The sequence below is a fragment of the Dermacentor andersoni genome, chromosome 7, assembly GCF_023375885.2.
Source record: "Dermacentor andersoni chromosome 7, qqDerAnde1_hic_scaffold, whole genome shotgun sequence".
NCBI classification, from domain to species: domain Eukaryota; kingdom Metazoa; phylum Arthropoda; class Arachnida; order Ixodida; family Ixodidae; genus Dermacentor; species Dermacentor andersoni.
The window spans coordinates 78,451,751-78,464,631 of NC_092820.1; the positions used below are offsets into that span (position 1 = coordinate 78,451,751).

The window sequence follows — 12,881 nt, forward strand, 5'->3', positions numbered from 1 at the left end:
AAATAAACAGCGCTGCGTGGTGAAATCAGCAAGCAGTCGCGAATGAATTCAACATGCGCCTCAGACGAACACATTTTTGACCTTTTAGCGTTAAGGGCCCCGTTTCGCAATAAATTCGGTGTCGACGTGCATCGTCGGACGTCGTTCCGGCAAAAAGAATTTCGAACCCCACATGCCCTCCCTGTAGCGCAAGGAAGTTACTGAACTAACTGAATTCTTCAAGGTAAAATACGCCAGAAAAATCGTAAAGTACGACTTACAACCTACAGACATGATAGCTTCGGATTGTAATTCGAATATACGAGCAAACGATTCTGCTACGCTGGAAACTCAAAAAACGCAAGCCCCTTTTCGAGCGTTTCCACCACTCAGAGCGGCCATGGCCACTGCCGGCACGCAAATCTCAAAGGCCATAAAGCGGCGCGCCCGGTTCCTTGCAGCACCTCCAGATGGCGCTCGCCTCCACCGCGTCGCGGCCCACGCAAGCGGCCGAGTTTCTACCAGAAGGCAGCTCGCCTTCGTGCGTGGCGTTCGCCGCCATTGGATTGGATTGGATTGGAGGCAACTTTATTTATGCCTGCAGTTGGGCGCTCGCGCGCCCCGGCGAGGGCCTACGTCATCCTCGAAGTCGCCGTTACTCGGTGCGGGTCTCCGGTCGCCGTTGCCGGCTCGCTGGGTCCGTGCATTTCGAGCGCCTCGAGGACAGCGTTTCCCGGTAAACATTACGGTCACATAAGCTGCAGTTGCCGGAAAGCGTGAGAAGCAGTCAGGGATCTTTGCTGCTCTTAAAGGCGAAGCTTAAGCGTCCTCCAAATTTTTTGGCCGTAGAATGCGCAGTCGCTCTTTAATGTTGGCGATGATGATTTTTGGCATCCCCTTTGAAACAGGGCGGTCATAAAAAGTCACCCAGCCTGCTTGAGCTAATCAGCCATATATATATGCTTATAAGACCAGTATTTTACCTACATCTCCTTAGCATTTAATCTCTTCCTTAAAACATTCTATATCTACCTTGTTTACCTATGCCCCTCTAACGGATACAGTCCTATATCATCTCCTACCTGCTTTTTCTTTTTTTACCGGTACTCTAAACGCATCTTGCTTATCTCGACTGCACATCGGTTAAAGCTCACATTCGCTTTAAATCCCGGCGCAATTCTGGAAAGAGGACGTCACCTATGTGGGTCACGCGGGATAAACACTTTCGGGTTCCATTAAGTTGGCCCGGAATTTTTTCTGCAGCCGACACATGTTTCATCCTGTTGCGAACATCTGCTTCGGTGTGTCCCTATCAGAGTTAATGTATACGGCTCCCTATAGAAAGGCAGCCATTAACTCGACGTTCAACTAGTCAGTGGCGCCTTTACCTAGCTATGCCAACCGGTGTGAATAAAGTTGCAGCAGTATACTATAACGTGTCGTCTCCTCGCCTGTCTCGGCTGTCCTTGAGGGGTATATAGCCCCGACAGCCCTGCTAGCTTAAAACAACTTCATTCGGCAGGCCGATTTAACTCCCTATTAGTGCACACGGTTGCCAATGAAAGCACAACAGGCGTTACACCTACTCCTTTCTCGGCGTAAAAATGCGCCACGTTAACACCCTCTCGAAAGAGAGAGTAATTTACACGCGCCGTGGGTACGGCTGAGCGTGCGCCACCAATAGGGGACCACTTACTAGTTGGAGATGAGCGACTTGACCCTTCCCTGTAGGAAGGCGTCGAATGACGACGGCATGTCTTCCCTCCCGTTCAGCCCGCGTCGGAGTTGCAACACGCCTTGTCTCGAATGCCGAAGGTGACGGCGCTCGGACGAAACGGGCAGCGTATCACGACACACACCCGAACAGCCAGGACAATTTTCTTTTTGTTGCAGTGTCGCAGAGTCAGATGCGCCAAACGGCAGTCGTCTTGCCGGCCGATGCGTGGTCGCGGTCTCACTCAGCAGCGGGACGCCATGATTTTTGGGGGCCGCTAGGTTCGGGGAATTTTTTGGACACCGGGTAAAATGCACTCCCGGCGAAAGGGACTCACGGGTGCGGCGCGGCGCGACCGCCGCAGACTCCCCCGAATTTTGGCGACGACGCCATCTTTAAAAATCGGATGCCGCGGGGACGCCACCGCCGGTGGCGCCGCCATGCGGACGCGGTTGACGCGTGTCGTGGTGGCGTCGACTGGAAGGTAAACGACGAAGACGTCTCTTAAATGCCTCGCATAGCCCCACGATTATTTATTTCCCCCTTCTCAATACAATTAAATAAAGAAAACGGTAAATGTGAAGCGGCTCAAAATTTGTGGGATCCACTTTCTCACATCTCTTCTTTTGCCAAGATTATTTTATTATTATTATTATTTTGTTATAGGGCTCACCACTTGGTACAAATTCTTTCGACTTATGATGTTCTTCCGTTGTGTTTTCTTCTATCCTTCTCGTTTTCTTGAAATCACCTCGTTCCTGCTCTGCACCCAAAGTGGGTTCGCGCCACTGTAGAGCCCCACTATTGTAGAGATCGGCGATTCGCTACATTTTCGAGGACATCACCATTAAATGCCTTCGGTCACAGGGTTGCCGCATTTTCCAGACGCGATTTCCTGCGAGACACGAACAGACTGCTGGGATGACTTGCTTTCGGTATGGGCACCCTGCAATGAAGTTTGCCTGTACATGTCGCGCCACCTAACAGCGGCGGTGAGCACCCGCGGGTAGGCCCTCACCGTCATTTCACCATTGCCCGTGGTGCGCTCAGGCCCGCCTGAAAGCCTGCTTTTCCAATTTTCCAGTGGTTTCACCGCGGCCTCTTGGCAGCTCCTTCGTGAGAAGTGTGAACAAAAAGAACAAGCGCAGATACTGCTGCGTTAAGGATTGTCACAACCGCGAAGGGGATGTCGGTATCAAATTGTACCGCTTCCCTTCAAAAACGGGGGAAGCAACCCGGCGGCTGAAGTGGATCGTTGCGGTTCGTGTCGCTCTTGCCAATTTCTGTTAAAAGAACTAAGACGTAAATACAAAAACAAGAAAAATAAAAAGAACCAGCAGCGGCGTCCGTAAAAACACACAATAAAGCGTCCATTGCATGAAAACGCGTGAAGTGACTCCCGCTGTTGTAAATCAGTTTAGATAGTTGTTTAGCTCGTCTTCAAAACAAACGCACAGTGGTAGTTACGTGTCAAATCTATAGCTTCGTAAGCACTCCGTGATGGAGCTTTGTACGCACTGTGTTTCTTCCTGCGCCAAGATCAAGACGCGAATGCTGGATATTGCCGTGCCGATATTTTCTAGCGCTTAGAACAACAGAACTAAGGTTGGAATACACTGAAGCACACGTCAAGTATTCGAAAATTAGCATTTGTCTCGCGCACGCTAGCGAATATTCAGTCTTCACGTTGTTTAGTCTCAGCTGATTGCTCTCTGATGTTTCTGTGGTAATGCCCTCTCACGTTCGAGCCCGAACAACAACACCAGAATATGCTCGAGGTACTTTATCAACGGAGAAAAAAGCACTTACCTGCCAATTCGCCAAAACCTCTACAATTGTGAGGTGCAAGGCACACTCCAAGTAATGAAGAAACAAATGACAGTTCAAAGACGTCCACAGCCGTATTTGCTCCCTCAAGTGTCATAAAATAATGATGTGTTAACTCACTTTGAGTTCAACGTCGTAAGCATGCTTGCTTTCTTGTGACAAATACTTCGCGGCCTGCGGTGCTTGCTTAGTGGCTATGGTGTTGGGCTGCTAAGCACGAGGTCGCGGGATTAAATCCCGGCCATGCCGGCCGAATTTCGATGGGGTCGAAACACCAAAACACCCGTGTAATTAGATTTAGGTCCACATTAAAGAACCCCCAGGTGGTCCAAATTATTCCGGAGTCCCCCACCACGGCGTGCCTCCTAATCAGATCGTGGTTCTGGCACCTAAAACACCAAAATCTAATTTAAGTACCTCGTTGTGTTGTCCATGCTATTTACTTCTTTGACACAATATACATGGTTGTAGTCTTAAATTTGGCATCCTTTCTCAAGCGTCGGTGGTCGAAAATGGGCTCGGATGTTTTGGATTGCCTTAAAACCGCAATTTAGAACGTCCAACAGGTTGTAAACGAGCGCCTCAAAAGCATGCCTCCGTAGCAGTGGCCGCCTCGGTGTTTCACGAAATTGACACGGTGGCGCTGACGGCCGAGCCGATCGCTGCGCCGCCTGACCATTGCAGGGAGCCTATTGCCGCTTCTCGATGTTTATTTAAAATTCCCGTTACGCTTGGCGCCGCCGCAGTTGCCTGCATAATTCGCCCATAAGTTTCGTGGATATCGATGTATACAAAGAATAAACGCCAAAACCGGCGCGGAGGTTCACCATTATTTAGAGTACCTACTCGAATTCCACCTTGGAATGTGATAAGCGGGACGCCTTGTAGCGCCGCGGCATGGGCGCAGCCATGTTTGATCACGTGGGCGCGCTGCCATGAGTCAAGGCCTTGTGCTTGGAAAGGCCGGTCACAGGTAGGAAAGAAGCGCCCGTAAATGCGACAGTCGGGTCGACGATAAGGCTGTTTCACATGGCGCGATTTTCAGTCAGCGACACAGCGAATTCCGTCGCTCAGCGACCGCCGCGACGTCGTGGGCTCTCCGCGACGAGATTCCAACAAGTTGGTCGCGCCGTCGCTCAGTCGCAGCGATCGGCGCGATGTGGGAGGGGCAATGTGTGTTTCACCGCGCGTTGGTAGCTCTGTGGAGCAATGTCGCGCGTCAGTTCTAGCTATGTTTACGGTGTACCCACCAGCGTTTGCGGCTTAGGAGCTTCATACATTTTTTTTTCTTTCGCTTACACAATTCGTTTGAAAGGAGAAGCTGCACTATCCAGATCGGGAGGACGCCGCTTCAACATTAGGCACGTACCCACTTGATCGCCGCCGTCGTCAACCGCTTCATCCCTACAAACCGCGCCAGCTGCTTATATACATGCACACTCAACAGTAGTTTGTTCTTCTGCAAAAGCAAATACTCATCCAGGAAAAAAAGTTGCGGCTCCCATAGTAACAACGAAACTAGAGTGTACCACACAGAACCATCCCACCGACGCCGCGCAAGCCGCACGGTCATACTTGCGGTGTAGAGCAGCGCCTCACTCACCGTATCTGCAAGCTGTCGTGTCTCAACGCCTTTAAACGTTAAAAATGGTGTACCTACTCTATTATCGAATAAAACTAGGAAAATTCGAACATTTGACCAGTTTCCATGTTGTTTTTGTTTAACTATGTAGGTATGGATACTTTGTGAGAAGGAGGCAGCCCTGCGCATCGCTGCGACGGATATCGCGCTGCCATAAGCGCATGTGAAAGCTGTGAGCGAAAATCGCTCTGCGACGTGCGCGGCAGAACGATTTTTTTCGCCCCAATCGCGCCATGTGAAACAGCCTATACGCGAAACCGAAAAAAAAAGCACCGCCTCCCCTTTTTTACAACGACGCGTACCGTTCTTAGAAGCCCATTGTTCTTTCGTTCACGTAGCCCGTCCGCTTGCAAGTAGCTGCTGCAACTACACTGATCCCCTACGGTAACCTCTCTCCAACCACCGCGCAGCTTGCCACTTCAACGAGACATAACCAGCCCACTTACACGGCCGCAGTAACGAACCGAAACTGCCCCGCAGACACGCTCTGACAGCCGTGTTCCAACACCGCCATTACAGTCCGTCTTTGCCGCCGAAACAAAAGACGTTACATACCCACAGCCTCTTTCTCCCCCCCCCCCCCCCCACCCCCACCTGCCCCCAAGACAATCTGTTGCCGCTGGTCGCCGACACAAAAGGCGGGAAAGGAAAGGGTGGGAAGATCACGCGAGGAGGAAAGGTGGGGGAGGGGAGTGGTCAAGGTACGGATCCCCGCTCGCGGGAACGGTCAACCGAGCAGATGAGAGGTGGGGTTGCAGCGGTCACGGAGCCGGCAGAGAAAGCAGCAACGCCGCCGCACGATTTTCTGGCGGAACGGAGAAAGAAAGAAAGAAAGAAAGAAAGAAAGACAAAAAATGAGAGAAACGAGACAAAAAGAAGTCGCGTTCGCCCTTGACACAGCGAGCGCCGCCGGCTGCCACGCATGACCAGCGCAGGTGGGTTGGAAAGAAAGAAAAAAGGCGCGGAGAAAGAGTAGGAGGAGGAGCGGCGTCCAGCGAGGGAAGGTTTTACTATCCTTCTTCCCCTCGTCGGCCGTGGCAGATGGCTGGCCAGCAGAGCGACAGCAGCAGCAGCAGGCGAGAAGCAACGCGACCACCGAAACGAAAGAAAGAAGCAGTGCACAAACCCATGCGGGGGGGGGGGGGGGGGGGGGGAGCGATTACTAGAGCCACGCCAAGCACGCGTCCTTCCCAACCTTCTCCTCCTGCAGCCGTTTCGGATATGCGAGCACGCGCATGCGGGCGCGTTCTGCGGCGCGACGAGGTGCGGGCGCATCGAGACGGTCGCGTTTCGTCTGAACAGGGTCCTTCTCGACGACGACCGCCGCCAACTCTCTCGCAAGCTCCGGCGGCGGCCACAAGATGCGCCGCGGTCAAGTCGCGATCCCTCGCCGTCCCTCCTCCGCCTCTGGACATACGCTGCGTCCTGGCCCGATTCCCTGCAGTGCAGCGGACTGAGCGAACGGGTCAGACGACGGACGAAGGCGCACGCGTGATGATGATGATGGTAAAGTCCTTGGCACATACCCACTCACGGGGATTGGCCAAGAGTCGGGCAAGTTTTTAACAAGTGTGTTGAGCGAATAAGTTTACACCCATAAAAGGGGCGTAAGTTATCGACAGATTTACATCCCCATTCATGTTTAAGGGTGTAAGTAAAAGTCTGCACCCAGAAAAAGGGTGTAAGTTATAGACAGATTTGCATGTATATTAACGTTTAAAGGTGGAAATTATGCTACGGTGTGCATTAGTAACTCACGCTCTCCTCAGCAACAGCAAAATCAAATTGCTGGGACTTAACGTGACAAACTAGCAGACGGGCTATGGAGAGATGCCGTATAACTGAAGGCTTCGGAGAAATTTTCGATCACCTGGAGGTTAATATTTTAAAGGAGGCCAAAAGAAATGAAATTACTAGAGCTGCATTAGTAAATTACCCTTAGGTAATACTAAAGACACCATTCTTACCATGGGACAGGAGCCTCAGTACGCCAGGGAAAAAGAATGCAAGAACGAAAGACATACCGGTGGCGACGCCACCTCGAAGTTCCAGCACCACCTCGCAGCGACGTCACGGATTTCGACGGCCGTCTACAGATTCACCACAACGGAGGAGCAAAAATACTTCAACATTTACCGCGCCACAACGAGGCAAATAGGAGAAAGTACTTCGAGATCCGGGACGACACACCGACTGGTCACACTGACCAGCTGGCGCTGAAGTCTTTTGGCGTGACTTTCTAGAAAGAGAGAAAAGTCTGGCTTTCATTTTTTGTTTGGCCATTAATTCGGCGGCATACGAATTGATGCCGTCCCGCTAAACCTTCGAGAACAGAGTTCTGAAGGAACACACTTCATCGGTCGCAGTCTATAGACTGCAAACACGGACTGACATGAGCGCCACCACGTGATGGAGTATAGCGTTCGCAGCGTTCTTTTTATCTCCGGGATGAAGGGTTGAAGCGAAGGGTCATCGCACGCCCTGCATCCGTGCGGGCCCGTGTGTGTATTCCTCGCTTCAAATTTCGTAGAAGTCGCAGTTCGGCGCCACTACATTTCATAAATATGCGCTCTGAAATTAATGCACTGCTGTCGGGACTCCGAATGAATTGGGGAAAAATACTTCGAATTAAGCGGTTTTGTTCTAACGAGGCGACATGTAGACGCAGACAAAAAAAAAACAAACGCGAGCGAAAAATAAATTAAGCGCAAATTTACATTGTCACACGGGATTGTAAATAGCGTAGAAAAAAAAACGTAAAATTAAAAGGCCGGACACACCAATACCGGACCAAACACTGCCTCGCGCTTTCCTTGCGCCATTTGCAATCTTAAATCGAAACAAATTAACTCGCCCAGTCGGCTATCTTATTTGGCTGCCACTCGTTTCATAGAGACCCTGCCTGCATATCGCGCGTCTCTCTATCAAGACTTACCGCAAAGCTGGCAACCTCTACAGAGTACACAGAGGCGAGAGAAATTCATATTATATATATACATACACACACTCTCACGGCTTCTTCGAGGAGCACCTGTTATCTAGGGGCCTTAACACACTTCACTGAAAGAAGATGGAGGACGCTTAAGCTTCGCCTTCAAGAGAGGAACGCGAAAGCATTCAAAGATACCTGACTGCTTCTCACGCTTCCCGGCAACTACAGCGTACGTAACCGTAATGTTTACCTGGAAACGCTGGCCGCGAACGCTTTGCACGAAGGCGGGCTTTTTGGTAGAAACGCGGCCTTTTGCGTGTGCCGCGATGCGGCGGACGCCAGCGCCAGCTGGAGGTATTGCAAGGAACCGGACGCGCCTCTCCGTGGCCCTGGAGATACGCGCGAATGGCGGACGCTGTGGCCGGTTTATGAATTGTAGAAACGCTGGAAAATAAGTTTCTTTGAGATTTCGCGTAACATAATTATCTTTTCCCGTATAGTCAAATTACAATGCGACGCTATCATGTCTGCAGGGTGTGTGTAAGTCGTGCTTCGCGATTTTCTACGTATTTTGGCTTGATGAATTCAATTAGTTCAGTAGCTTCCTTGCGCCACATGGAGGGCCTCCGTATGGGTGGTTCGAAAATCATTTTGCCAAAGCGACGTCCGGCGCCGGATTTTCTGAGACACGGGGACCTTAACGCTATCGCATTAATACTTTTAACTACGTACGCCAAGACACTTACGAACCGACCGCGAGCCTCTACAGAGCTAGCTGCATGGCAGCGTTCCAGACCACGCAATCTCGGCTGACGAACCGCAACCTAAACTGTTTGGGAACCACGCCAATTCGCTGCCCCCCCCCCCCCCCCCTCTTAGCCGACGTTCTTTCTCGTCAGGGGAGACCATCGCGATGGCCGGCGACGGCGCACAAGAAGCGCGAGAGGGGGCAGGCACCGCATAATCGAAAGTGCTCGAAGTCTCCCGAATCGCTCGGAACGCACCGAGGTAATAAAAAAGCGCGCGCGTGCGAAGAGCGCCGAACGACACTTGCAGTGGTCGACACAGCGGCCTGCACGAATTCGATACGACCTTTCCGCGGCCTTTTCGCGAACGCCATGACGGCCGATGGCTTCAGCAGGCGTTGCACCGAATTCAGCGAGATAAAGTACAAGGATAGCTATCGCCCCCCATCCCCCCGTCTCTCTATTCTCCCCTCTCTCCACCACGCCCCGCCAACCTATATAGTTCCGCCTCCACGCATCGTCAGCTTTCCTCTTCCCAGCCGTGCTGTCCGGCTTCATCAGCGATCCTCTCTCTCTCTCCCCGCTCGGAGAGCCTGGGAGGTGGTGACGCAAACGGGCCTTACTCCTCGACGGCGACGACTTTCGAAGAGGAGTACGCTGCCCTTACGACAAATGAAGACGCGGGACAGGAACTCGGACATAACCGGCGCCGCTAGCGCGACTTCAGAGGGCCGCAGCCAACGCGGCCCCTGAAAAGGAAACCGTTTCTTGTCGTCTGCTCCTCTAGGCTTCGTTCGTCTGTTAAAATCCATAAGGTTTTCCGACAAGAATTACTATATACAGTCGGCGACAACCCAAGAAGGCGGTGGCAAATACACCGCTGTCCAAACGTAAGGAGAATTTGCAGACGCGCCAGCCGAGTACGTTCGCTCAATTACGTGTGACGTCACGGAGACGATTTTTTTTTTCCGAATACCGGCGACAAACAGAAGGCAGGTGCGCGGCATATGAGCCTGTATACTAAATTCTTAGGCTACGCGTGGCGTACATATAAAGTTCAGCCAGCCCGGGAATCATGTGTATAATAATACAAGAGATAACGCACGTTGGTGAGAGAAAGTTTTTTTGGCACATATGACGTCGAAAACAAAACAGCGCCAAAGACCGGACTAAATAAGCGCACCGTATTGCGTCTTCTTGTTTAGTCCCGTCTGTAGCGCTGCTTGTTAAGACTAACCATTACACGGACTTGCCTTAAACACCGTCCCTAAATTCTCGCTTCAAACTGCTATGTAAATTTGCGAATCGATTGTACTCAACAAACATGTCACGTTATAAATGCAACACGCAATGGTTATGCGCACTGCGCAGAGTCTTTTACAGTGCCTTTACAGAGTTGAGAATGTGACCGCTCGGAAATCTGAGAAGATAAAGCGTAACAACCAACGCCGCAGGAACGTCTGAAGCCACGGACACGAAGATTAGACAAATCCATGCGTATATATATATATACTTGCGTATACCCATAATACCGACGGCATACCTGAACGATCGCGGCGCCAGAAGAGTTCCCTCTATAGCATTTCTTGCGGGAAACTTGATGCGAAAGTGTAATGAGAACGAGACGGCAGCGACAGTCCGCTGAGAAATAAGAAATGATTACTTCCATTTGAAAGACTGACTGGTTCGCCGCGAAGTCTCATATTCGTATACATGCGTCGCCTCCTCATTGTTCAGTCAAATTGTCCCGCGGGAAGTGTTTTTTTCTTTAGAACTTCTATATACTGCGGGTAGCTGAGTTGAATATTCGAATGCACCTTCTATTAAAGGCAGCGCCAGGGTCGGCTAATTATTTTCTTTCATGTTCCGACCACGGCTTTTCGCGTTATTACGTACTGCGACGTGTCTGTGTCTGTCTGCGTGTGTGTGTACGCGCGTGCTTCAGATGTGCATGCACGACTGCTGGCTTGTGTTGCAAGTTTCGTACACATGGTTATCTACCGCGAAGCGTTAAGAATGGTGCGCATTATTATGCACAACGCGAAAATGAGCTAGCCTATTCATCTATACTTTCAGAGAGAAAAGAAAAAAAAAAAAACGCGAATATATCGGGTGTCGTGCCAATCCGACTACGTCGACGCACGAACATCTATATGAGGCATCACCGTTCGCAAATCATAACGTGACCCCCTGGTCCCTCGCGCGATGGGACACGACAGTTTATCACGCCGCGATAAGGTGGCATGACACAGATAGCTAATTTGGAGCCGGCATTCACAAAAAGAGCTCTCAATTAGACACAATTGCATGCAAAAGATTCAGATAGACAGACAGAGAGAGAGAGACAGATAGGTTACCCGGTTCTACGGACAACCTTTAGATAGCGTTGGTCACCCGCTAATTCATCGCGGAAACGGATGACAGCAAGGCACACGTGGCAGGAATCTGCCTGTTACGCGCCGTTCCGGCTATTGCACGATCACACCAACGACCGTACCAAACAGGTTCCCAACAAGGTCCCCAACAAACCGGAAGGAGACACCGCCTCCCGGCATGTCGCGCACCACTACACTACAGTGTACTAGAATAACCATTCTAGTACACTGTAACTACACGCATCAACGCCGACTGAGCATATCGGACGTCACAGCCACACCCGTTTCCTACAGAGCAGGCAACTTCTCTCGCCCATCGAATTCGCGACAGGAAAAATAGTGCGTCACATATATACTAAAGAAACAAGATATACACCTGTCCCCCTTTTGTTTGACGCGGCATTTACTCACATTTTCACGTCGCAAAAATTTGGTCGTAGACCGTCGCAAATTGTCAACCTATTTTATCACCGCGAACGCGCGGAGTGACGCGATTCCGCTACCACCGCACGCACCGCACGCAGCGCGCACCGCCGTTCGCGACCAAAACGTAGCAGGTATAATATCACATACCTCACCCAAGGGAAGCACACACAAGCGCACAAATAATCGGCGCACAACAACCTTAATTAGGATCTGAAGTGAAGGCGCGACAACGACGGTGGACGAGCACGCGCACACACGCACACGCACACACACTCACACTCACACTCACACTCACACTCACACACACACACACACACACACACACACACACACACACAGGGCGCCTTCTTTCCTGATTAAACTTTGTTGGAAGTGGTGCCCAGTGTGTGTGTTCTTCGTCCACCGTCGTTGTCGCGTCTTCACTTCAGATCATGCTTAACCAACACGGCCAACTATCCATTCTAACCTTAATTAGGTCCACAAGTTGCAGCAGTAATACACGAAGAACGGTTATGCCGTAGAAAACGTCGCATATCCAAAAACCGCTGCACCGCAAAAGGAGCGGAAGGGCGATTTCTACACAGTATGCGATAGCTCTGCTTGTGGGCAGCTTCCGCAGCGTCACTTTGCCAAGTATAGGTATCGGACACCAAGTTGGACCACACGTTCTTTTTTCTTCTTTTTTTTCTTTCCCGGCTCTAGAAACTCGAATGTAAGGGCTCTCGGTATACGAGTCAAAGGAACGAAAAAAAAAAAAAGAAACAGCTGCGCCATAACGTACGTACGCGCGCGCGCGCGTGTGTGATTGCGTGTGTGTGCGCGCGCGTGCGCGACATCATCGTATCAAAGAGGAGCGAGTGACGCAATACGTTAAGACGACGACAAGAAGGGACCAGAGCAAATTAACAAAACTGAAGGAGGTAGTGACGCGATCGCACCAAGAATGAGAAAAAAAAGAAGAAAGAAAGAAAGCGGGGAGCGAAGAATTCCGAGCCACGCAAGCGACCCGAAATCCCGCGTTCGACACCCACGCGCGGACACGCCTCGCGCAGAGCCAGTGCGCGCGCGCAACAAACTTCTCGGAACACACACACACACACAGGGACCGGCCGTTGTTGGCTACCTTCGCTGACGCATGCTAACGGAGCTGACATGCGCTGAGAAAAAAGAAAAAAATGAGAAAACGAAATAGAGAAAACTGTTGCGCCACGTGAGCAGCTCGCCAGCGGCGTCAGCAACA

General features: G+C 51.1%; 1 protein-coding gene across 4 annotated transcripts in view; it reads right to left on the bottom strand.

Moving 5' to 3' along the window:
* Positions 1-12,881, bottom strand: part of ena (ENAH actin regulator enabled) — a 128,753-nt gene that overhangs the window by 45,080 nt on the left and 70,792 nt on the right. Inside the window, exon 1 of one of the 4 annotated variants that reach the window (XM_055072766.2) lies at positions 1,676-2,095. The exons of the other annotated variants lie outside the window; for them this stretch is intronic. Coding sequence (XP_054928741.1) covers positions 1,676-1,734 — 59 coding nt within the window. The 5' untranslated portion in view covers positions 1,735-2,095. Of the gene's footprint in view, positions 1-1,675; positions 2,096-12,881 lie in introns of those variants that run through there. 4 annotated transcript variants of the gene reach the window in all.